The sequence below is a fragment of the Vicia villosa genome, unplaced genomic scaffold, assembly GCF_029867415.1.
Source record: "Vicia villosa cultivar HV-30 ecotype Madison, WI unplaced genomic scaffold, Vvil1.0 ctg.001530F_1_1, whole genome shotgun sequence".
NCBI lineage: Eukaryota > Viridiplantae > Streptophyta > Magnoliopsida > Fabales > Fabaceae > Vicia > Vicia villosa.
Window position 1 is genome coordinate 74,125 of NW_026705653.1, and position 26,886 is coordinate 101,010.

The 26,886-nt window shown below is 35.5% G+C and overlaps 2 protein-coding genes across 2 annotated transcripts; both read right to left on the reverse strand.

Annotated features, from left to right (window-relative positions):
* Positions 1 to 1,928: 1,928 nt before the first annotated feature.
* Positions 1,929 to 3,342, reverse strand: LOC131635652 (uncharacterized). The gene is made up of 2 exons (XM_058906290.1): positions 3,025 to 3,342; positions 1,929 to 2,860 (listed from the first exon to the last, which is right to left on the reverse strand). Exons 1-2 carry the CDS (start codon positions 3,184 to 3,186, stop codon positions 2,258 to 2,260), a joined length of 765 nt encoding a protein of 254 aa, XP_058762273.1. The 5' UTR covers positions 3,187 to 3,342; the 3' UTR covers positions 1,929 to 2,257.
* A 12,945-nt stretch (positions 3,343 to 16,287) lies between these two features.
* On the reverse strand, positions 16,288 to 17,640 carry LOC131635648 (probable ribonuclease P/MRP protein subunit POP5). The gene is made up of 3 exons (XM_058906288.1): positions 17,236 to 17,640; positions 17,021 to 17,158; positions 16,288 to 16,859 (listed from the first exon to the last, which is right to left on the reverse strand). The coding sequence occupies exons 1-3, from the start codon at positions 17,408 to 17,410 to the stop codon at positions 16,711 to 16,713; spliced, it is 462 nt and encodes a 153-aa protein (XP_058762271.1). The 5' UTR covers positions 17,411 to 17,640; the 3' UTR covers positions 16,288 to 16,710.
* Between the last annotated feature and the right edge of the window lie 9,246 nt (positions 17,641 to 26,886).

Genomic DNA, 26,886 nt, shown 5'->3' on the forward strand with positions numbered 1-26,886 from the left:
TTGTCTATTACCTTTACCCAAAGTTTATTGTATGTTTCCCGTTATTTATTATTCAAGCATTATAAACCCAAAATAAATACACTTTTTTCATTAATATTTTTTTGCACAATATGTTTCGAGATTTTTCAAATTAATCTCTTAAGTGAACTAAATATTTGTTAAAAATACCAATAAACACTACCTTAAAGATAAAAAAACAATAGGATGTAAATGAACTTTTGCAGTAAAATGCAAGGTCGGGAAAAGATACAAAGTTAAATTAGTAGCAAAAATATTTACTCAAACTCATGATATAGATTATCGGGAGACTTTATTCTATAAATACTCAAGTTGAGGTAAGATTGTTATTTTAGTAGTGCATATTGATGACATTATTATGACATGAGATGATGTTAAAGAGACCAATGACCTATAGAGAGGATTTCAGGTTGAGTTTGACATCAAGGACCTTAAAAAATTAAAACACCATCTCGAGATAGCATTTGCAATTGATTTTGTACAATGACTGGTGTAACAAAATTAAGTTGTTAGTGTTTCATGAATAAATATTGACCTGATAATGTTTGGCCTCCTTGCCATTTCAAATATTTTTTGTGTAGACGCCATAACTTTCCGTTGTCATAAAGAAGCCCTAAAAAGAAAATGTAGTGTTTATAACTTTAGTACTTATGCATAATGAGATTGAGATATTAAAAGTTAAAATTAAAATGAGCACGTTGGAACATGATTACGTACTTGAATTTAATATAAAACAATTCTAACACAATTAAACAATGTTTGTTGAATTTGAAACTTCCACCAAATTAGTGGACCATTACTAATAAAGCACTGATTAATGGGTAGATGAAAGAAAGAGGGAAAAGGCCACACATAGATTTAACTAAACTACTCAATTTGCATTGTTACTTTTTTATGATGTCATTTTGCATTTTTTTTTTAGTGAAATAGAAAATAAATAGCAGCCTCATGATGACCAAGTGAAAAGTTTTCCCGCTTATAAGTAGTAGATGTCACAAATGAGTAAAGATGGTGTACTTACAAGATTAACATTCCAACGCTTAGGTCAATAAAATAAGAGATGAAACTTACAAGTGTATTACAAATATATGAATAAGTAATACTTCAATGTGGCAGAATCACATTTATTTAAAATGATGGTTAAAACCGTCATATGTGGATACATCAAAGATGTGTGATATCATTGGATATGAATATCAAAGATTGAGATAAATGCAAGACCATGCTTTACTATTAGCGTCCATTTGTTTGTCAGCTGAATGAACGCCTATAATTAAATATGACCTCTGAATTTGGTCGATCTTATTGTGTCGTTAACCAACCCAGAACACAATATTTACAATACAACATTTACGACTAAACTTGCTAAATCAACTGCAAAAAATATAATATTATAATTTGATGGAAAAGTGGCATTTTGTTATGCATTTGTATAATGTTTTGACTTCGCTTCCTACAAATTACACAAGACAAAGTGCTCACTTTTGATATCTTGGCACTAATGAAATATGCTTTTGAAGTACTAGGTTTATACTTTATGGCTTTGTGCTTGCTCACGCATGCGCAGATTCAACCTTTTCTTGTTTTTGTTTTCTTAGGTTCATGTGAGTTAATCATATTTGAAGCATACAACACCAATGTGAAGGAAATATTCTCTTAACCATGAGACATCATAATGCACTAGTGGCAATGTTAATGTACTCCACTATTACCAGAAAAATATTGTGTCGCATGTTACCTCCAAATGTTGTAAAAGTTTTATTGCTGACAGCAACAATGAAAGTATATATAATAGATCGTTCAGTTATTGAGATGTTATGTAAAGTGAGATTATAATATAGATATGATTTAATGTGTATAAAAAACTTGTATTAAGAACCAAAACAACTCATCCATATAATGAAACATAGTAGAAGAGATAACTTAAAATTGATATAATATCAACAGAAATTAAAGTTGCAAACCAAAACACACTTATTTCATGACTTACAATTCAATTCAATTCAACCTGAGTTGAACTTGAGTATAGATTTTCTATTAGTATTATACTACTCATGTTTTTCTACATAGCCTAAAAGCTAATAAGCTAAAACTTAACCAATAACAAAACAAAATTAGATCATCTCCAGCTGCTACACTGGTGCTCCAGCCGCACAATCGTTATACCTGAAAATCTATTAGTATTGCGGCTGCAGAACCATTATATAATGGTTCTGCAGCCGCAGTACTAACAAACTGATTAGCTTTTACTCAGTTCTTCCGATTCAATGTCAATGTAGTGTGGCTTGTGAACTTCACCTTCATCACAATCATCATCATCAACTCCAACAGTAGCCCAACCACATTCAAAAGCAGCATCCAAAAAATAGAGCATGGAAACAAGTGCAAAGCAAGAAAACACCATAGGAATAGGTCCAAAGATCCACATGAAAAGAGGAAAGGAGAAGTAAAAAGCCCTTAAACCAAGTGACCAGAAATAGCTTCCACGGTTAACAGTGTTAGCAACATACTCAGCTTTTAGCTTCTGTTGCCTAAGATTTGATGACAGTTTCTTGAATGGAACATTGATGAGTATGCTTGCATGACTATAGTATCTTATCGATTGAACATTCAACAAGAAAGCTAGCAAGAAACAAACCAATATTGAGAAAAATTTTATCGACAAAACTAGCTCAGTCCTATCACCAAACACCACAGCTACAACACCTCTTTCTTCATTTTTACTACTCATCAACACAGCAATAAGAGAACTCAGCATAATTGCTGTTGAAGCCAAAAGTGTTGATGCCATTATGTTGTTTCTCAATGATTGCACTGCCAAAACTCCATTCTTTGATACATCCTAACAAAACAAAAATCATTTTCATTAGCAAAATTGATTAGATATAGATAAACATGATTGTATGATCATAAAATCAAAGTAAGGCAATTCAGGTTTTAAATAGCGACGATCTAAAAGCATTCACGATTTCGGTTGATACATGTGTTGTTCATCCTGGTATGTACCTCCATCATGGCTTGAACCCATAGGCGGCGATTGATTGAATTGACACCAATGACAGTTTTTGTGGGGTGTTTGACGATTTGGTAGAGAAGCCATAAATGGTATGCGATCATTATAATGAGACCTGTAGGGACTAGTATGACATCAAGGATTTTCCTTTCCATTTTATTGAAAGGATGAATGGGAATTGGAAATATACAGAAAATGGATTCTGAGATTGAATCTGGTTTTTGTTACGTGGAAAGGTTGAAAAGATGGATGATAGCAGAAAGTGTAAGTGCTGCACGGGTGTTGGTTTGTTTGTTTGGTAATTGAAATGAGTAATTACTAACTAACTATGTTTCCACATAACATGGGGGGTTTTATAATGAGTTGTGACATTTTGATAGGCTGGTTTCGTAACAAAATTTTGCACTTCTCCTCTTGTGGCTTATGGGGCCAGCCATGCTTCCTTTACCTCCTCAATTGTCTTTCAATCCTATTTTCTGATCACGGAACGAGAGATCGGTAGTATGGAAGGAGTGAGTTCTTCCGATATTATCGTATGAGTTTTCAGTGCGGGAGAGTGAGGTGAGTCTACAAATTAAGTTAGCACCGATCCTACCTTTTATGACACACGAAAGAGTGTGGTTATAATCGCCACGTTTGATCTAACGTGATTTACAAGGAGCCATTCGATCAGATATGACACCGATGGATGCGTGAATAACTTGAACCAGGTGTTCGGCTTTCTGATGAGGTTCCACATGTTTCTTATCCTTTCGTAATGATACTTCTTTCGTGATAATACTTTGGGTTGAGCTCTTGTAATTGGATCTATTTTACTGGGGTTTTGATGACCCTGAACAGTTGCGCCCATGTTCTTGTCTTCATAGGTGGAATGAGGATTACATTAGAGGATCCGACCTTCAGGTCGTTCTTCTTTGTTGCTTTGAGTTGTATGGGTAGGTCTTCACCTTGGAGGTAAGCATAGGGATTCGTCGAATTGGAATAGGTGACCTCAAGAACATGCTCATTAAATGCTTGGCTTATCAACCAATGCGTTTCGCAAAGTTGACCTTACACGTGGCCCTAGGTTTGGAGGTAGAAGTGACATTTTTACAGTACTCGAGTATCATGGGGAATCGAGGTTTAACCATGACCATTGGTTGTGATAGTGAACTTCCCTTGATTTTTGCATAACTTGAGACCCAAAATCCTACCGATCGATCTTTGTGCAAGGATGTCGCGATGACATCGACACGAGTAATTGATGAAGGTGCATAAGTGAAATATGTTGACAATATTAATTTGGATACATAGTTGGTCTTCAAAAAGCCTTAAAGTTGGGAGTCGGACTCGGAGGGGAAGGGGGGTAGGCCACGGGGAAGGCTCGTCATCGACCTTGGTGAATCTTTCCTCGATGTTTTTAGCTCGTCCTAGACCTTGAACAGCTAAGGAGCTTCACACTTTTATTTCTAAAGTGGATTTTGCGTACTTCTTGAGCAAGGTTGAAGTTGTTCGATAGGAATAGATGACAAAAATGTCATACCAGATGCTCAAAACCTCTACCCTGTTGAATTTCAAATTGAGTAAGGGTGAAGTTTTTACGTCTGAATGACTTTGGAAGGGGTAAGGGATGCTTGAGTATCCCCATCTATTAACTGAGAGAGTGCATGCATTGACTCAAGGGATAAGAGGGAGGGATGTCGCGTTGACATCAATTCAAAAGGAGTTATTTGACACTCAACCCGCCCTTGTCAATCTGTGGGTGTGCTTACGTGTGTGTGTGCTCGTTCTGGGCCAGTCATATTGACCTGACCACCACAAAGGGACCTCACTCCTTCTAGAGCCTCCTCGGCTCACAAGAATTATCATTTTGGTGATCAGAAAGGATCTTAAATGCAAGTGCATCCAACAGCTCCCCTCAATTCACTCCTAACAAATAAAAATTTCGTTATTTCTCCCCTCAGCGCTCCTATGCAAAGATCGTATTTCGATTCAATCAAGCATTATCTCAATTCTTTTTCCTCGAATTTCTAGATCTCTAGATTTTGCGGCTCAAAGTGATGGTTGGATCTAAAGCTACTCAATCTGTCATAGCACACGAAGCCGTCGATGCACGTGAAGCTCCCATTTCTGCTCTAGCAGCAAACAATCAACCATCTTCACCTTCTTTGAAAGGCATCGTAAATATTGGAACGAAGATTCCATTACATTCAAATTTGATCCAAGATCAACAAACAACTAGATTTATTTAAGTTTCTCCGATCAATCTATCTATTCAACCTTCAGTTCTACAACCAGAAGCCTTGCCCGACCTCCAAGTGTTACAAGAAAACCTCGGAGTACAAGGTGCAAATGAACTGCTGAACAATTTGTAGAACACCGTTCAACATCAAAACTTGAACGCACTTGATAGAAGGCTAAAATGCCTTGAAGAAAGCCTCCATAAGCTCCACCTTACAAAAACATTGTCTAAAAGGTTCTATCAAAGAGGATTCATACCACCGTCCCGGAGCCGTCCACGACAAAGAATGAAAAAGCTCCCAGATCTAGAGATCAACATTAGATAAGGAAGTATCAGACTCCTCTCTAGATCCTCGGGAGGGGCCGAGGTAGTCACGCCCATTCCCCGGCTCAAGCCGAAAATCAACCAAGAAAGGTGCAGTTGAAACATCTGTTTTATCTTATCATTTTAGTAAGCATGATCCCGGAATCCATGGTGAAGCCATCCAAGCTGGGAAAATATGATGGGAAGAGAAACCCCGACGAGCATGTGAAGCTCGTCAGTGCCCGACTAAACTACTTCAGCATACGCATCTAAGTGCAAGTTGTTTACATTAACTCTTATCGGACCATCCAAGTTGTGGTTCAACGGCCTACCAAATCGAAGAATTACATCCTGGATGGATTTCTGTGAGCGGTATTCTGCATAATTCATAGTCCAAAAAATACGAACAGCGAATGAGGCCACCCCAAGTGGGGTCGTTCAGGTAAAGAAGGAAAGCTTACTATCTTACATAGATCAGTTGACACAAGTTATTGTCGAAGTTGAGGGAGCTAGAAACAACCATCAGTGTTGGATATCCGAGAATGGACTCTTGAGGGACCATCCTTTCAAGTCGAAAATAGGGAGGAAGAAAGTGAATACCTTTCAATAGTTTCTCACCATGGCGGAGTCGTACATGTTCATAGAGGAGAACCTGAGAACGCATTTTGACAATCTTGTATCATTCAAAAATCCACTCTTGTCGTGCATCCGGGAAGGACTCTCACGTGCGTCTAAAAAACCTGATCGGCATCGAGATGAATCTGACCTGGGCATGCATGGAAGGTACGACAATTACATCTCGTGACTATTTCTCAGGAGAAAATCTATTAGGATTTCTCTTACACTGAGTTTTGGAAGGCAAGAATTTAACATCCTTACCCATTCTGAGAGATGTCTCGCATGGATAAATCAAAGTACTACCCCTTCCATAGGAGTCACGATCATTACACTAATGATTGCATTAATATAAAAGATGCCATCGAGGGACTAATTAAAAAGAGTTGAATAATTGAATACGTCAATTGAGGTAAAAGAGATATGGAGGGGTCACCTAGAGGAAAATTCCCCTCGAAGACTACAGATGTTGGGACCAGCAGCGAAAGAAAAGAAGCTAGAAAGGGAAAACACTCATACATCACCACCATCATTGGAGGCGCGCCCTAAAAGTATCTTCCCTCTAAGTGGACTATGAAGAGGAAGATCACTGAAATGAAGGTTGTTCACAGAAAGGATTTCATCATATCGGCAAAGGTTTATGACTGGCCAATCCCGGGGTTTAGGGACTCTAAGATGATCAACAAAATCTTCTCTTGGTAATCACTGTAACACGCCTTTTATACCCCAAAATATTTAACATAAAATCAGAGAATAAGCATGCATATAATTCAAAAGGGCGTCACATCGAAGTTTTCAAAAACTAAAAGCTTTTAAAAACCGACAGGATTTATCCAGAATACACAACACACCTGGTCATTTCAGACAACACCTAACATTTAATCATAACTCATCAAGGATATGCATTCACAGCGGAAAATACTAAAATACTCATGTATTCTATTAAATGATTCATGTCCCATACCATGATCATAACTCAATAACACTCTCAATATAAAATAAACCATAATCAGAATAATTGGCTTAAAGCCTCTCAAACAACAAGTAGCCAAATAAACAGGTTCACAAGTTGTAACATAATACATAACCAAATAGAAACATGAGTTCAACACGCCTAGTCTACCCAGTGTTACATGACCAGAGCATTGACTCGCTACTTAATCATCAAACAAACTCGGAAGCTCTCCGACTAAATCTTGTACGAACTACTAATCGCCAAAACCTGCATGTCGCCAAACGAGGGCAACATTAAAACAGAAGGGTGAGAATACGAATCATTATGAAGAAAGTATAATAAGATATAATGATTCAATCAACAGTTATAGGAATTCATCACATTTATATAACCATGTAAATAATACTAACCAACATTTATTTCACATGTTACAAGCATACATCAAAACTCAAAGAGTATAATATTAAATTTCAATACTATATTCCCAAATAATACACATAACTATAATTATCACATAATCATATATTTTACCAAGTCATGTGTCCAACCATCACCAAATTCAATTATCACATCTCATGTACACATAACAATCACATAAATGCTTATATTCAAACATCACATAACCTCAATGTGACTCAATGCAAAACATGTGACTCAATGCATGTGGTATCCAATGTGGACCCAAAGTTCCACCGCTTCCGATTCATATAGAATCTAGCCACGCTTCAGATCCGGACAAGATCGAAGCCACCAAATGTAAACATATAGTTTACCGCTTTCCGAATTCACTCTAGAATCCAAGCCGCTTCCGATCCGGACAAGATCAAAGCCACTACGTATGTTTCCAATTAAGGATCAACGTAATCTACGTCTATTTCCATTCAAGGATCACCGTCTAATACCATGTGAACCCACAGTTTCACCGCTTCCACAATAAAGCTGACTATGCCATGAATGAATGTACAATTACCAATCAATTATGCAATTAAGATCATCTCTACCATCTTAACATTCTGCATATCATAATAATTCAACTTGATGAATTATCCACCAATTGTACACAACATTCACAACACATACATATCATTCACATATAAAAGGCCAATTAATCAATTACGATTCACAAAATCCAATTAACACTAGTAAATCATATTATCTCATGTTAATTCATATTGCCAACAAAATATAAGAATATACTTCCAAACTAAGTATCAATTCATTAGTATTTGGCCAAAAATACAATTACGGTTAAATTCTCAAGATATCGTACTTTACCGACAAAACCGAATAATTGATCTAATTCCAAATTTATTCTAATCAATTAAACTTATTGAAATTAATTCAACTATTAAGTAAATCAACCAATTAATAATTACACTACATTAGTTCCAATTTACTATTTCATTTTCTATTACAAAACCAACATTTTAATATAAGAATATTCAAATCCACACAATTTCGGTCGGTTCGTAAAATATCACAATTTCAACAAAATAACATCACCATATTAATCTACTAATTAAACTTAGCTACCACGTAAATTTTCATTAAATTCCGGACAACTAATTTTACTGCTAAATTCGACTATTTCGATCAAACGGGACTGTTTTGCATTTCATTTTATTTTATAACGGTCACTTGTTTCATAGTCTCAATATCCTCCTATTTATATTATTTTCACCTCATAATGTTTATCCCTATTATATATTACCATCATTGTATATATGTATCCTAATTAATAGTAACTAATATGAAATTGAATAACAAGTACAAATGTGAAATAGAAACAAAACAAGTTACAACATAGAAATCATAAAAACGAAAAAACATCATGGATTAAAAGGGAGTTAAAACAAGTGGGACCCATGACCCTTATTGGCACCGGCCGTCTCTCACGTGACACGGGCGTCACAAGCTGCTTCAATTCATTTTCATTCCATTTCCAGATTTTATCAAACACACAGCAATATTAGTAATAGTTAACATTAGATTTTCTTTAATCAAACAACAACAGCAACAAATAACCAAGAACAGCATCTCAAATTCACAATATTCATGACAGATTCTAGATTTCCAGCAACAAAACTTAATCATGTTAATCTACCCATTGACCCAATTATACTAACCCATAATAATAAGGATTCTCCCTCTTACCACTTTGATTCTTCAAACCCTAGCTCTCACTTGTTCCCCTTTTGCTCCTCTTCTCCACCTTCTATTCTCTTCTTTAAAATTCAACAAATGAAATGATAATGTTATGTCTACTCTCCTCAACCCTTACTATCTTATGTTATATTGGGCTTAAAAATAACACCCTCTATTTACTTCTAACTCTAATAAATAGGCCCAATTAAATATAATCTCTTAATATCTCTATTTAGTTCAATAAAATAAATAAACATCAATACACACAAAGTTAATTAATTCAATTAATTATTATATCTCATAACAATTAAATAATTATTTAACACACCAAGTAAAATAAAATAAAATAATAAAATAAATACGGATAAAATCCTCCAATAACTCAATGTCTTATATTTTCGGTCTAATCTTAATTACTAGGAAAATTCCCAAAACGCTAAATATTAACTCATTAATATTTCTAATACTAAAAATATTAAAATTTTCGATTAAATATTGATCCTCTATCCCGAACTAATACCGACTAAATCGTCCCAAAACGCAAGAATTTCAATAAACATTAGAAATGACTAAATTAAGCAAATAATTATTAAAAACACCAAATATTATAATTACTAATATAATTAATAAAAATAAATAAAAATCGGGATGTTACAATCACCGTGACATTCGGGCACTTTTACGTCTCTCGGATCCTAATTGATGGTAGTAACTCCTACAATATCATGTACCCGAATTTATTAAAAAAGATGGGCCTCAATAGAGACATCCTACGACCATATGAGGGCTCTTACCTCTAAGCGTTCAATGGAACAACCACCCTTACTTGAGGATATGTGGAGCTGATGACTCTGTAGGCAAGGAGAAGAACATCTAAATGGTAAATTCATAATTCCTTGTTGTCCTTTGCAGAAGCATATACAATTGCATCTAGGGAAGATATTTTGCAGCCACGTTGAACGTCAACACCTCCCTGGTGCATTTGAAGCTAAATTATCACGATCTACAAGGAGAATAGATCACCATCAACGTTGACCTCAAAGGAAAAAAATAATATATCAAGCCATTGAGAAAGATCAAGGAGAAGGCGTGGTCATGGAGATCAATGTAGCTTCTCTCACTGGGAAACTCAGCAGGATGGGCATCCGTCCTCCAAAAAATGGCAAGACCAGACATGTATATGAAGTCAAGACTCTCCATTTATTTTGTTTTGATGAAGACAAAGTAATAATCAAATGATCATGGCAAAAGTATGAAAAAAGCCTCAAGTGCATTTAATCAAATCAAGTACTCAAAATTCATCATGTGTGAAAGCTAGCATCAAAGAATTCAAGAATAGCATTGATCTTGATTTATTGAGGTATAAGCATGCAATTTATATTGATAACTTAGTGCTCAATATTCTCCTAAATATTTACTTCCATACATGGTCTTTTTGGTTAAAATATCAATCTTTTCCTAAATTTCAAATCAAAGTTGTTTGCGTCAGGAAACAGATTTCCTGTATTTGGAAACAGATTTCCTAAACTGGAAACAGATTCCCTGTTTTTGGAAACAGATTTTCTGAATTGTTTTTTAACATGGAAATCGATTTCCTATATGGGTAAATCGATTTCCAATGTCAGTTTTTGAATTTCTAGACACAACGCTTTAGGGAAACTGATTTCCTATAATGGTAAATCAATTTCCAGCGTACCAGAGTCAAAAAAATAGTATGTTTCAAATCTGAACGTGAACCTTTTTATGTCCATCAAACTTTGCACCTTTTCATTGAATCATACTCATTCCTGGGGGTGTTAAGACACTATATATACTCTATATTTTCATATTTGAATCTCACCTATTTCATTACAATTTACCACCTTTTTGTCATATATTTTCATACAAGTGTTTCATACTTGAACTTTCATTGAAACTTTTTCCGCACATTGTTTCATACCAATTCAGAAAAGTTTCTCAGTCATACATAAACACTTGAGCACTATTATATCATTGTAAATTGTCTTGCTTGAAAGAGAAGATCAATCCTAGTGATTGATATATATTCATCAACATTACTACTCAAATATATTTGGTTATTATTGACTTGCTATCCAAGATTGTTAGAAGCAAGGGTTTTTGATTAGTGAGAGGATTGTTCTCATAATCAAGTTAGTAAATCCAAGAGGATTGTTCTTGGTGGTTGAAATCTTGTTGTCCAGGATTGTTGGAAACGAGTGAGTCATTAAGGGAGGATTATTCTCTTAGTGTATTTAGTGAAAATCCAAGAGGATTTTTCTTGGTGTTTGGTTTGTCTTGTACAAGTCACAAACAATAGTAAAATCTCTTTCATGTTGAAAGGGGACTGCAGTACTCTCGGACTGTGAGGGGAACCAGTATACATCATTGTGTTCTTTACTTTTCCGCATTTATCGCCTTCATCACAAATCTGAACCAGATAAGAAAGAAACACATTTCCAAACTCATGCACCAAAACCAGAAAAATAAGAACAAGTATTCTAAAATTGGATAAATTTTCAAAGTCCTAATTCACCCTCTCTCTTAGGCGCACTCAATATACTTACAATGGAGAACGAGGAGAATAAGTGGCGGGTAACCCGCCTTGTTATGTTTCCCCTTCTTCCCATCCATGATTAACTTTTGTGATTGTATCATCGTCTTCCGTTATGTATTGAAATATCTTTCCAGGATCAATGAAATATGATATTTTATTAAGTCTACATGTAGTACAAAAAAAGCAACAAAAGTAAGGGGATCGAACAAAAGCAAGGGGGCGACAGGCCCACTTCTGCAGAGAAACGATCTTTCCATCTTTAACAACTTTGATCCGATCCGATTTTCTCCCTGGATATAGTTAGAGGGCGATGGAAGTGTTCCATTTGCTGTAGAGCATTCTCAAACGACGATGAAACTACCTTGAGGGTAGTGCTCATACAGTCCACCAACAGCTGAGTCATCAAAGCATTTTGAGGATGCAAAGACTCTAACTCTTTTTAAGTTTATGATAAATTCCTTCGAATAGAAGTCAGAGTCTGATTCTTCTTCACTACGGTCTTCACTAGATGATTCAACTAGTTGGAAAGAGAATCGACAAGATTCAGGGGAAGCTCATCGCAGTAAAAGAGGTAGAAGTTGCATATATTTCATGCAAGTACTTATCCCGCTGAAGCTTCAAGCTTTGGATGCTTTTTTCTAGCCATTGTTTCTTAGCACGATACTAGTTAGACCAAAGAGCTTCTCAACGACTGGTTCCACCTAGAACAAAAGTAGCATAAACATGTAATGCATATCGAGCTAGAGTTGCCAATTCTTCCCCAAAATAGGCGGAGGTAGATTAGCAATGTAAGAACAGTCCTCGTCCGCGGGAGTGGTTTGGTGACCTCCGACAAAACGGGAGCTAGACTCCGTCAATAGCGAACATGCATTCAGACCCGAGATACTCAGCAAAGTCGACAAAATCTCCACAACGTCACTCTCGACCAATTGTATGCTCTGTCTTATCATTCAAACTCATATGTAATACAATCATTTTTTAATTGTGATTAGATAAATGGATTAATTTTAAATAATCTTTTTTTAAATATTCAGTGTCAATAATCTTTTTAAAATGAGAGTAATTTAGATCATTTTACCAATTGATCCACTTTTACAATGAAAAAAAAAAACTAAATCCTCTAAATAAAAAAATTATAAACATTTTAAATAAAACTTGCAATGCTATTCCATTGAAATAATATTTTAAAATTTATAAAAGTACTTTAAAACATAGTCGTTTAATAACAATAAATCTATATTAATTTTAAATTTTCTAAATTAATATTAAAAAAAAAATTAAACACTTTAATAACGATAAAACCCTTTTTTAATAACAAGATTTGTAATGAACAAGTATGTTTGCATGACAAGATATCATAAAAGAAGTATACAAACTCTGCAACTTTTCAAATTAAGGGGTCATACAATTGAAACACCTATATATCAGTCTTATTGAAAACCTGTAATCAGAACGGTTTTTGAAGGCGGAATACCGCACATGATCTTAAATTTTTTCACAGTTAACTTGTAGTTTAATAAAGCCTCAACTTATGGTTTAATAAGGCCTCATAAAATGTTTATAATAGTTACACAATAATCAGATAGAATCTCTATTTATTTTTCTATGATTAAACTATGACTAATCTACACATGATCTTTAAAAAAATTGAGACGTCTCTGCTTGTAACAAGCATAAAACCAATCCTATTGAAAATTTGCAAGAAGCATGACCAGTAGCTAGATAGATACTACTCCTATATTCCTCTCAAGAATATAAACTGTTTCTGCTTGTTTGAAAGATGCAATCACGTTCTTCCTTAGAACAACAAGTTCTTTTTCTATTCCAACTAAACATAACAAAATATCAAATAAGCTATAGAAATTCTTAGTTCTTTGCAGAATAATCTATAAAAGTCTTAATAGCACATAAATAGATATAATCTCTGCATATAATAGCAAATAAAAATACACAAAAGTCTAGATCCAAAATTATAAGTTAATAATTACCGACTATCCTTTGATTGCAATGTTAGTGACTTCTTAAAGCTTTCAACAAGAGCATCATGTATGCCATATGCCTTGTGAAATGGACTTCCATTCGCTTCCGGACTCCGGTTACAATTCAGTGTCATTTGAGTTGTTAATTTCAAATAGCTGGCGCATAGCGCTAGATACTTAAAATAGAAGATTTAACCTCCACTTCTATTTATACCTGACATCTTTATATATTTCTTTAATGATAAAAATGTCTTTGCTATATATATATATATATATATATATATATATATATATATATATATATATATATATATATATATATATATATATATATATATATATATATATATATATATATATGTATAATAAAAAAAATCAAATTCAAAATTTATGATAGTTTTTTTTTTTTTGATAAGCAATGGAATCTATTAACAGCACCAGAAGTGCAATAGTAACAACATTACAAGGAGATTACAAGGAGGGGCGGAGCCAAGGCCCAGCTAGCCCGGGCAGGTGCCCAGGCTCAACCTCTATTTTCTTTGTACTCCCTCCAATTTAATAGTCAATTTTTAGATAAAATCAGAGGCAAAATTGGTAAAAATAGGATATAAAAATTAAAACAGATAAATAATTAATGGTGTAAAGTTTTTGCCTAGGCTGCCTAAAATTTCTGGCTCCGCCACAAGGAATCTGCAGCCTAGACAATCATACAAAATTACATGAGTTCACAACTACAACTAAGCATTACAGTGACATAGATAATAATGGATAATTATACCAGTCATAAAATGAGCATTCTACCCTCATGGTGGTGGATGGCCATAGGGAGTAAAATTTATGATAGTTAAAACGAATTTTCCGTACCATTTTTTCACATTTTTCAAAAAAATTGCGTTTTTACCGGAAATTATGGAAAAATCCAACATATTCTAGAAAATATATTGCACTTTTACCAGAAATACCAGAATTGTCGATGAAGAAATATCGGTAATTATAAAAATAAAAACTAAAAATATACCGGCAATTTTTAAAATTTTCAGTTAGCAACTAAAACTTCCGAAAATTTTGCTTATACTCATAATTTCTGGTAGTGTAGAATAATGTTTTACTTGTGTGGTTCAGAACCGGCCGGATCTTCTACAAATTTCTATATAGATTTTACACAATTCCTGACGCTGTATGTTTTTTGTGTAACAATTTCAAAATTTAAAAGTTTTTCCAACTCTATGATATTGATGCATGAATCACAATTAGATTTTACATGATATTAATTGCAGAATTGGCGGAATATCTAATTATAAGAGTTTAAATCAAAGTGTATTTCAATGGTACATGAATAACAATTTATGCTTTGAAGATATATTTAAGTGGTAACTCTGCTTCAAAGGTGCTACTCGGGTTTTATTAATTTCAAGGCCGGGTTTTAGCATTTCTTGTGCTTATTCATTCCGTTTGCATGGTTTGGGTGAAAGGTGACTATGAATATCTTACTGGATACTAAAAGCTGATTTCGCATTGAGTTGAAAGGTGAAGATATTCGGAGCTGTATCTGTTAGATGGATAAACAGCTTTCTGGCTATTTTACATCAGTGTGGTTTGGTTGATGTGCTAGCAGTTTGATTCTTCTTCTGCTGTCTGGCTTGGGTACTGTGATATTTACTCAGTTTGGTAGGTGCGATTGGAGGAAATTGTGAAGTCGGCAATAATTTGCGCTGGTTACCTGTCATGTCTGCACTTATGAAGAGCAGTAGGCTTTGGTTCTGATGCAACTGGCATTACAATATTGATTAATTCAGAGAGGCGTCATATCGGTTTAGGTGTTGTTGCAGCCAATTTTTGCGAGTTGCGTTCTTGTTCAGATTTTGGTTGGTCTAGTGCAGTGCAGGTGAATGCTTTGGAAACAGGTAAGAAAGGGAATGTCCTGTTTTGTAGGCAGACAAATGCAGTGATCTTCATGAGAGCAGTCAGAGTCATGGTCCTGCGTGTTGTAATGTAAATCTTGGGTACAGCCTAATGCAATGTAAACACTTTGAGGACAGTCCAACCACACTGTTTATTAAAATACACAGTTCAAAGGGGGCGCATGATAATGCGAATTAGAGAATAAAAACGGGAATATGATAAACAAGAGATGCGTACGAAAGCGAAATCGAGGCCTTTGAATGCTTGGGTTGCAGTTCGAAACTCTTCACCCCTCCCCAAGAATTGTTCTCTGTGGAGATTAAACATCAAACATATCGGAATCGGATATTTCCCACAAGCTAAGTACTCCCTAACCAAATGAGCCGCATCCTTTTTGAGACTTAAATGTAACATTTAATATATTTGAAATTTTAGCACAAAATTTTGTATGGAGATCAGCAGGATCCTAGGAATATAAAACTGTTCAAGTTTATAACAAAAGTGAAGCATTTGACTATTTTCTGCAGTAACTCTGATACTCAGCAGTATGAGAAAAATAAAAGTTTCTTTTGAAAAGTGATATATAAGAATAACCAACACTGTTTGAAATTGGTATAAATGCTAAAGTTACATTGCATCACTTCCTAAAGATTCGAGAAAATTAAAGTGAAGAAATAAAAGAAACTAGCTGCACACTCAAAAGTAAAAAATATACTACAATGGCTTTGCAATTCTAAAATCAAACAAAAGTGCAAATTTCCACATTTCACAAGCCTCTTCACTCATGGTTAAAGTTGTGTAACTATACCGTATGCTAGTAAAACCACAATGCATATCTATCTTCTGTAAGAGGGTAAGCACAGAACTAGCATAGATAAAATTAATATTATGATTATAAATAAAGATTTAAATTAAACTTCCCGAATGATGGGCAATTTGGGATTGAATACAGACGTATCACTTGAAGCTGAGAAGGTTGAGAGGCCTTTGATGATGGCCAAGTATTCAGTGCTCCAAAAGTTCAATCTTTGCGAGATGATTATTCATACGATGAGTATCGTCAGCTGATAATCGATCCCCAACCATAAGTTTGTACTGCTCAAATTTTGCTTTTTCGCACTTTAACGCAGCAGTTTTAGAAGCCTGTAAATTTCCTGAACCGAAGTACAATTTCATATCAAGATTTATATGTCAAATCAAACTAATATGCAGAACTGCATCATGGATTCCAGTTAATTGGAAAATAACAAAATGTGCTGCAATCTATATCTAAATGTTACAAAACACAGTCCAATCATGCAGTATTTGTTCTTACCAGACAAATCAAGCAAATTAAACACCACTGGAAAATTTCCAATACTTCTGACCAATGTAATAGAAGCCCATACTTTTTCATGCTCCTCTCTGGAAGCTCTAATTATGCACACATTAGTGATTGGATTCACATACTTAACTGCACAGAGAGACTCAAAAGTGAATATAATCAAATATGAGTAATAGAATTTAAATTATCAGCAGCATGCTACTCACCTTGAAATGATCCGAGTGATGCAGCCAAACCACACTCCCCAAAATTCACCAAAATACTATCTTTTATAGCATTAGAGACATTAAACTGAGTAATTATAATAGAATCACCCGATGCTTGGTCTCTATTAGGGTTCATAAAAACTTCCATCACCATGTACCTGTTTTTGAACACCATCGCTCTTTTTCTAAACCCTAAAACAGAGTTTCAAAATCTCAGAATACAAATCAATAGGGTTTATTGATGATTATTAATTTCACAGCAGATTATAGAATGGACATAGGATAAACACTTTTCTGAATCAGAATCGCACAACCTAGAGAGAGAGGAGGAGAGAGGAGAAGTTTAGGGTGTGGAGGATCTACTGTAAGCTTGTGCACCGATTCAATCTAACGGTGTAAATTTATTTTAGCTGAGATCACCATTGATTAAGATGGAGGCAACTATTGAAGTAAGAAACCCTAGAAATTAAGAGATCAATTTCGGGTTATGGGCTATTGGCACGTTAAGCCCAACTCGAGGCCCATTGTATAGGTCGACACGTGTCCATCTCGGATAGGAAGGCAGAAAAAGAGAGCAACAAGAATTAAAATTAAAAAAAAAAAAAAACGTACCACGTTCTTATCCGGTTTTATTTTTTTTTTAAACAAATTTAAAATTGAATGATTATCTTAAACACACATTGAGAGCGTGAGATTTTGTTGCGGAACACGTGCTCCAAAATAAAAAAAAGAGATCTATAAAGATTTGTTTGGTAAGAAGATGAAGAAAGACGTTACTACTATTTTTTTCCATAAAGTTAAGATTTTTATTATTATTATTATTATTATTATTATTATTATTATTATTATTATATAAAAACAAAAATTATGAAAATGTGAATTTTTTTAATATTTACACGTCCATATAATTTCGTCATTTTATTTATATTTAACATATGTAATACTAATAGTGTAATACATATTTAAAATATCATAATTTTTTCAATTAAGGTATTTTAAAATGGCGATGGAACGAGGCGAGGGCGGTCACGCCAATCGATGCCCCACCACCGGAACATGCAACCGCACGATCGGAATGACATACGTTTGAAGATGAAAAGGAATTGGAAAACAACACTGTGGAAGCAAGGAAATCTACTGTGGAGGAATGGATGAAAGACAAAACCATATAAGCGACGAAGTCCGTACCCAAGAAGACGACACAGAAAAGCTATGGGTGGATGTGCTGAGTGGAAACAGAAACCCTGCTAATGGAATGGTTATGGAATCCGTCGCGCCAAAGCTTGTTAATCGAGAAGTCAAAGTGGAAATTAAAGATACAAATGTTGTCAAACAGTATATGATTAAGACTTGAATTTTATGAAATTGTCAAATATGTTCTATTACGATGAAGGTTATTTCTTACTGAAGTTTCATTCATTCAAAGACAAGGATGAGGCCTTATACCATCTGAAACATGCCTATGTTGTTGAGGGAGTGAAAACCGGATTTTAGTCTGAATAGGGACATGTTGCACACACTTCCAATCTGGATTAATCTGCCGCATATACCATTGCACTTATAGGGAGCTCGAAGCCATAGCAAGATAGGTAGTGTTATAGGGAAACCTCTGGTCACTGATGAATGTATTGGAAATATATTCAGGGTATCCTATGCTAGGATATTGGTAGAAGTGGATATTACAAAAGAGTTGGCTAAGGATATCAACATAAAAGATAGTGAAGGGAATAAAATGATACAAGTGATAGAGTATGAACGGAAACCGATGTTCTGTGAAAAATGTCAAAAGGTTAGGCATCAGTGTGGAAAAGAGGTGAAACAAAAAAGTTTGAAGTAATGGCAACCTAAATCAAAGCCTAGTATGAAGCTGATTAGAGGCGAAAACCAGTGGAGGATAAAGTTCAACCTGAAGCTACTGAAGGAGGAGGAGAATGGACTAGGGTGAACAAAAAGTGGAAGGAAAAGGACAAAGGTATCAAAATGGAGAACCACACACCACAAGTCTATTGTAGTAATGGATTTTAATCACTATGAAATTTGAATGGTCCCTTAGAGATCCATGATACATAAACATGATTATTGCATGGGATGTAAGGGGGCTAAATAAGTCAGGAAAGACTAAGGAGATGAGCTCCCAAACCTTAACCTTGATATAGTGGTGATTATTGAAACTAGAGTCAAGAGTGACAAGGTTGAAGGTGTTAGAAATAAGTTGAATCTGAAGGGAAGATACATTGACAACTATTCTAAGCATGAGAATGGCAAGATTTGGTTGAGATGGGATGACATAAAAGTTGACATCAAGCATGACAAAAAAACACATCTCAGATGATACATTGTAGGGGTGTATGACATACATGGGCAATTCTTACACTGGTTCACTACCATTTATGCTTGATAGGAGATTTTAACAATGTTTTTAAAGCCCAAAATAGAGTGGGAGGCAAGCTGGTTCATGAGACATAATATATGGATATGACAAATTTGATGGAGAAAACAAGGTCATTTGAGATGGATAACTTAGGGACTACTACACTTGGTCCAACAAACAGGTGGAAAGAGTCATTTATTTCAGGATTGACAGCGTCCTTAGCAATGTTGAGTGGTTATAACTTAATCAGGATACAACTCTGCAGATTATGGAACCTAATGTTTATGATCATGCCTTGCTATGTCTTAAAGGACAGCACAAGGAAGCTAAAATTCAACATTCTAAGTTTAAGTTCCTGAACTGCGTGACTGATGTGGAGGGATTTGATGATAAGGTATCCACTAGTTGGCAGGAACCTATATCCAGTAGGCCTGTGTATGTGATGTGGGAGAAACTTAGAAGACTGCAACCAACTGTGAGGAAACTGAGCAGGCCTTTGACAGGTATAAAAATCACTCTTGACAAAGCTAGAGAAAACCTCAAGCACCCATAAAGGAGACTAACTCAAGACAAACTGAATATTCACCTGGTTATGGAGGTTGAGAATTTCCCTTAGGAGGTTATTAAATGAAATGATATGGAAGAGCAAATCCTTAGACAAAAGGCTAAGATTGATTGGTTAAGGCTTGGAGATGGCAATAACTCCTACTTCCATGCTTCCATCAAAGCCAAGTAGAAACAAAGTGAACTTAAAACTATTTGTAAGGAGGATGGAACTATGATTACAAATCTTGCACATGTTGTGAATAAAGTCTTGTCCATGTATGGTACCCTCATGGGGAAAATGATACCAATATGGAGGGAATTAATATTGTTGTCATGAGAGAAGGCCCTCAAATCACTACAGAGCATAACAACTTTTTGGTAGCACCTGTTAATGAAGAGGATATCATGAGAGCTATGCAAAGTATTAGTGATCTTAAGGCACCTGGGATTGATGGTTATGGGGAAAATTTCTTTCATATAAGAAAAGGCAGTGTTATGTCAATTATAAAACTAACCTTATCTTCTCATAAGTAGCCACTTGGCTTCCCTCAAAATTGTCCATGTTGTTACAAAAAATCTTCCTTTCGTTTTGTCGTGTTTTCATTGTCTTTCATTGCCATTTCAAACTTCCCATTTCAGCTTCCCACTGTCATATGAAACTGTTTCTCTCTATATTCAATAATCAAACTGATCGAACTGTATAAGTTTTGAAACCGTTTGTATTTCATATTCAATAATGGAAAAATACTTGCCCACCCATAACTCTTTTAACCGTCCCAATAATCATAAATACACTACATATTGTCACATCTTTATCGACCTAAATCCTTTCACATCGATGTTTATCTTCTTCCCATCCCATCGATTTCACATGGCCAGACCTGTGGAGAAAATTTACGACATCAATGACAAAAAAGAGTTGTGAAAGGTGGTTCTCAGGGTTCATCATAAATGGAAGGTTATGTCTAACAACAAAGAGCACTTCAAGATGATCTTCATAGGCAAATCTGTAATTTACGTCACTTATCTATTAATTTCGTACCATATCCTTTGGTTTTTCTATGTTTTGTTAATTCAACCGTTTTGTTTTGTATGTTTTCAACAGGGGTGGGGATATACATGTTGTTGTCCCGACAACACATATGTCTGTATTCTATGATAAATTGGAATTGGACCATACTTACACGGTGTCCAACTTTAAGGTGCAACTTAATGTTTTGGCCTTAAAACCTTCGACACACAAATTTATGGTCAAGCTTACCGGAGGAACGTCTGTTGGGGATGATAAAAAACATGAAATACTGCCCAAACCACTGACATTTACAAGCTTTTCTGATATCATCACCGGCAGCTTTAAGAAAGATGTGCTGATAGGTGGCAAAACTATTATCATGTATTCTGGTTGTTTTGTTTACACCTCTATATTGGATATGTTGTTTTACTCTTATGCCGATGTTGTGTTTTATCCACTCTTATGTTGATGTTGTGTTTTTTCCAGGCATCATTGGAATGGTTGAGAGTATTGGATATTCACAGACGCAGTCGGGTGGCAAAAAGTAACAGGTTGATATGGTACTGAGGGACCACATGTTTGTATATTTGCTCCAAACGCCACAGTTATTTGAATTATTTGAATGCATATTCACTTCATATTTTAAAACATTATAATGTACTCTCTGTGTAATTATGTCCATATCAAATTTTAGAGAAGACATGTGAAGTGGCATATCGTATTGCTTTGTCGCTGTTGCTTGCTAACCTTCAAGATGTATTTCATGTGTCTCAATTAAGGAGATACATTTCGGATCTTTCTCATGCGATCTAAGTGGATGATGCACAGGTGAGAGATAACTTGACTATTGAGACATCACCCATGTGGATAGAGGATCGAGAGGTGAAATAGTTGTGCGGTAAGGAGATAGCCTTGGTGAAGGTGGTGTGGGGAGGACCAGCTGATAAGAGTATGATTTGGGAATGTGAAGATCACATGAGGGATTCTTATCCAACTCTGTTTCCTTCAGGTAAAAATTGTATTGTTTTGATGAATTGTGATGAATAATTGTGAATTTTGATGTTTTGATGATTCTTATTGAGGGTTAGAGGTATGTGTCATTGGGTTGAGAGGGTAGTAACTTGGATTAAGTGGTATGTTAATTTAATTAATTAAATAGATTTTAATTAGTAATAATACTATTGGGGTTAAATAATTAAAATTAGTTATTTGTATAGTAATTATTAGTTATAATATGAATAAAATAGAATAGTAAAATAGAATAGAGATTTAAAGGGCATGTTCGTATTTGGTAGATAATAAGTTAAGGGCAAAGTTGGTAATGCATAGAAAGGGTCCTTTATAAGGAGAGAATAGGATTAGAGTGGTAGTTTTTGCAATTGTACGAGAAAATGGAAATGATCGTGAGAAAGAGGCAAAGAGACTAGGGCTTGAGGTTGGAGAAGAACACTAGGACCTTTGGGAGCACTTTTGCCAGAGAAAACATAAGGTAAAGGTGGATTATCATGGTTGATTGGAAAATAGATATGAGGTAAGGGTAAGTTAGGCCATTGATTGAATGGACTATGGTTGATATAATTTGAATGTTGTTATGTTGCATGTTTGATGTTGTTTGTGTGTGTAAATTGATGTTGTAATGGTTTATTTTCCCCTAGATTCATGTGCCATGCGATATGATATGTTTTGTGGTTGTTGGGGGTCAAAACTAAGGGTTTGAGGTCTGTTAAGAGATCACACAAAATCGTGTGAAAAATGTGTTTTTCTGGGCTCCATAAGGCTGTTACAGGGGACCGTAATAGCCCTATGAATTTTTGTATTAGAAACGTGAAAAAGTCAAATTATGGACTGGGTGCATTACGGGCCGTAATGGCCGTTACAGGGGGCCGTAACAGCTCTCGAGTTTTTGTACTACGAAATTGTTCTGATCATAACTTTTGATCCATATGTCCGAATGACGTCTCGTTTGAAGTGTTAGAAATATAATACACTGAACTTTAACATGATGGAGATAGGTGAATTGTTTGAGTGTTATTCCTATGTAAATTATGCATGTGAAGTTGATTGCTCATATATTGTTTTTAACTATGACATGCTTTGACGTTTTACCTCATAACTTTCAAACTGTAAGTCCAAATCGAGAAACATTCGAAGCATTGGGAAAATGAAGTGCTAAACTATAATATGATAGAATAATATGTGATATGTGATGCATTATTTGTATGCGTACGTGTTTATGGAATTTAATTAATATATGTTGCTATACTATGATGTTATATTTTACTGATGAATATGATGTTGCTATGAAGTGTTATGAAGTTGATACGACGTTGTTATGATGTAATTTATGTGATACATGACGATGTTTGAGTGATGTGCATGTTTAATGTGTTACATGCTATGTGAAGATAACTTTATGTTAAGTATATGAATGATGATGCAATTTGACTAGCCGTGGTCGCAATTATATAATGAAGTTGTCTTGCATCATGCATTCATAGCATATTAGGACGGTGGTCCGCTATTTTGTGTGTATCGTGTATTTATGATAAGTTAGGACTCTGGTCCGGTGATGATTTGGTGGAACTTCAGTCTGGTGATGACTTATGGAACTTCGGTCCAGTGTTGGCATCAATCCCATTATGTGGACTGAGTGCGTTTTTGTGATGTTATTTGGTTTCAAGTGGGAATCGATCCTACTGGTGGAGATCTTTGGAGGTAGATGAATCGATCATCGGTGAGGTTTTGGTACCACATGCATTGAGTCGATGTCTTGCATTACATCTACGTGATAACTTGATGATAATTTTGTGATGAATTGTGATGTTTTGATATATGTTGTTATGTGTTGACATGATGGTTTATGAAATGAATGGATATATGGTATTTGATAAATAGGGTGTGAGTATGTTGTGTGTGTATATATATATATATGTGTGTGTGTGTGTGTGTGTTTGTGTGTGTGTGTGTTGGAACATGTTGATATGTTGTTTTATATGCTGCTATTTCCTTAATGTCAATCTTAATTGATTATGATGACTCGCCCCTTATGTTTGAATGTTGCCTCTACGTGGGTAGCATGCAGATACTCATGAGTAGCTTGCTGAAGTAAGTGGATGGATATCCGTTGAAGTACTTCCGCTTTGTGTCGTTTATTTTAGTAGGGTCTTGCTCTGATAATGTAACATCGAGACGAGAACCTTTCTATGTTGGTTGTTTTGCTGATTTATTTTGTTGGACTTATGTGTTATGTTGTTGAGAGTAGAATATTATGACTTTATCTTTTATGATTGGTTTGAGTTAAAAAGGATTTTATAAGACCATTGAGATGTTTTAACTATTGTTGGTTTTATGTTTTGAAATGTATTCCGATGCGTTTTTGTTCAGATGTCTTTGGATGCCGTGTATCATCCCAAGTATAAAAATGTAAAATTTAAAATCTTTCGGCAACCCGTGTTACGGAGCAGGAATTATTTGTGTGTTTATGATTATATGATGTGTGACACCCTTGAAGGTGATGTTTGTTGATTTATTACTTAAATATGTATGTTTGGTAGAAGAGTGTTACAGTTTGCAAGTTGTTGCAGCGCTAGGGTTTGCTCGTCATCCATGCAATATAAAGTATTTTGCTTTAGGGGTAACATCGGCATGCAGTGGTGGGCAGAGTCTATGCCATGGTAACTGTGAAGTGCTGTTTGCTTGGGGTGTGAGAACTCTTATGACCTCCCTTCAAGAGGAAAAGAGGTGCCTCGTTGCGTCGAATTCCTTGAAGCGCCCTTTTAACTTGCTTGATAATGGTCTCTGTTCATGGTTTAACGCATTAAACGATGTTTGCTACTGTATTTGGTTATTGTGTTTGTTCGTGGTAATGAGTGTCTGTTGATTCAATGTGTGTTGGTTTGCTATAGTTAGCAATCATTGAATCAATGTGTATTTGTTTGTTGTAGTTAGCAATCGTTGAACCAGTCTGTATTTTTTCCCCGTGGTGGGATCTGGACCCGTCAAGGCATGATTGCACCTTTGTTACGTGCTCCGAGTTACAGAGGTATCACTCGTATTGAGGTGGATGTCTCCAGGCTCCATCGCTTAACGCCTTTGAATTGGCTAGATTTGCGGGGAAGGTTACACATCTACATTGAGAATAAGGCTCCTTGAACGTGAAATTCATCTTAAAAGACTGACTCACGCCTTCCTGAAGGGAACACACAGTAGACTTTGTGGTTGCAACATTTAATAATTAGGATATCAACTATAAAAATCGTGTAACAACTTTACTAATTATCTAACTAATAAAAGAAGATGTAAGGATACAATGTCCTCTTTTCTATCGCATTTCCTTCAGTTAGTTTGGGCGTTAGTGTAGTCGGCCCCGTCTTTGTCTGCCTAACAAGGCGATGATCCACTATGGAGTGTGGGTCTTTGTAACTATCTAGCACTATGGGACAATCACTTTTGTTGAAAACGTAGTTTGCCTTACGTGGTACCTTCTGTCAAATAGGGTCACATTCTCCCCATTATCTTTATCTGATAACCTCCTTATGGATCAGCGACGCCAGGTGAGCGATTGAATATAAATGCTTACTGGAGGTGCCCTTGATGAAACATTGCTTCCCTGTTATCGAGGTTTGAGGAGCCATTTACCTATGTGTACTCAATGAATTAATGTTGTCATATATGTCCGGCCATGGAGATATGGTAGCTTGGTTACCCCGACCTGGGGGGGTTGGTGCTTAGAGGATGTTTCCTATGAGTTATCTCGTATGGGCTACTACATAGGAGGAAACTACTATGATCGTCGGGCGTCTCATAAGTGTAGTTTGTTCAATGTGTTTGTTCTTCTAACGTACTTGCGTTCAGACACCTCCATCTCTTAATGTCGTGCTTAACAACCATATGGAAGAGGAGTCTTACCAGTAGAACGCCACTAAAAACAACTGCGTGCCTGATCTAAGTGATGATGAGAAGGTGTAGCAGAATCAGAATGCTCAACACTTCGTGCCATGACGATGTGTAATACCATCCATAGTGATTACTGTTTCAACTATTAATAGTTTTGTGCTAGAAGTTCGTTTCACTTTGCTGCGACTACGTAACTTTAGTCGCAATACGAGTTTCATCACGATCTATCTGATCTGGCCTGAGATGGTATTTGGTTATTAATCGAAGATTCTCCGCTATCTAGAGGAGGTGCTATAGTAACAAATCTACATCAACAACAACAACTATGAACTCGTCGTATCTTCGAAGTTTCCACGGTAATTATCACACTAACGACAAATAATAGAGGTAATACGAGATCAGGCGGTTAATCAGGAATCTTCAATATGATTTTGAAGACAAGTACTCCCATTCTCTGGTAATTCTGGCATATATATGGATTTGGAACCAAGATTGTTCGCTAATCTTACTTCGTGGAGTTTTCGCGGGAGTTAGAAGTTTGCAACTTGATGAATCGAAGTTAAGATAATGATCAATTAAATTGAGTATGAAAAACTTTTGTATTCAATTGTGATTGTTCTTTATTTGGTTATTTGTGAACTGGTAAATTAAAGAGCGAATGTGAAATCGTGGAAAACACGGGAATCAAAAGTCAATTCCCACATATAACACTATGTTCCGTCATGGAACCAGAATTAGGTGTTGATCTCCAGTACGGCGTCATGGGATGGACCTGTAAAGGTAGCACTCCAACGCCAAAGTCAGTTCGAGATTCAAGATGAGTATA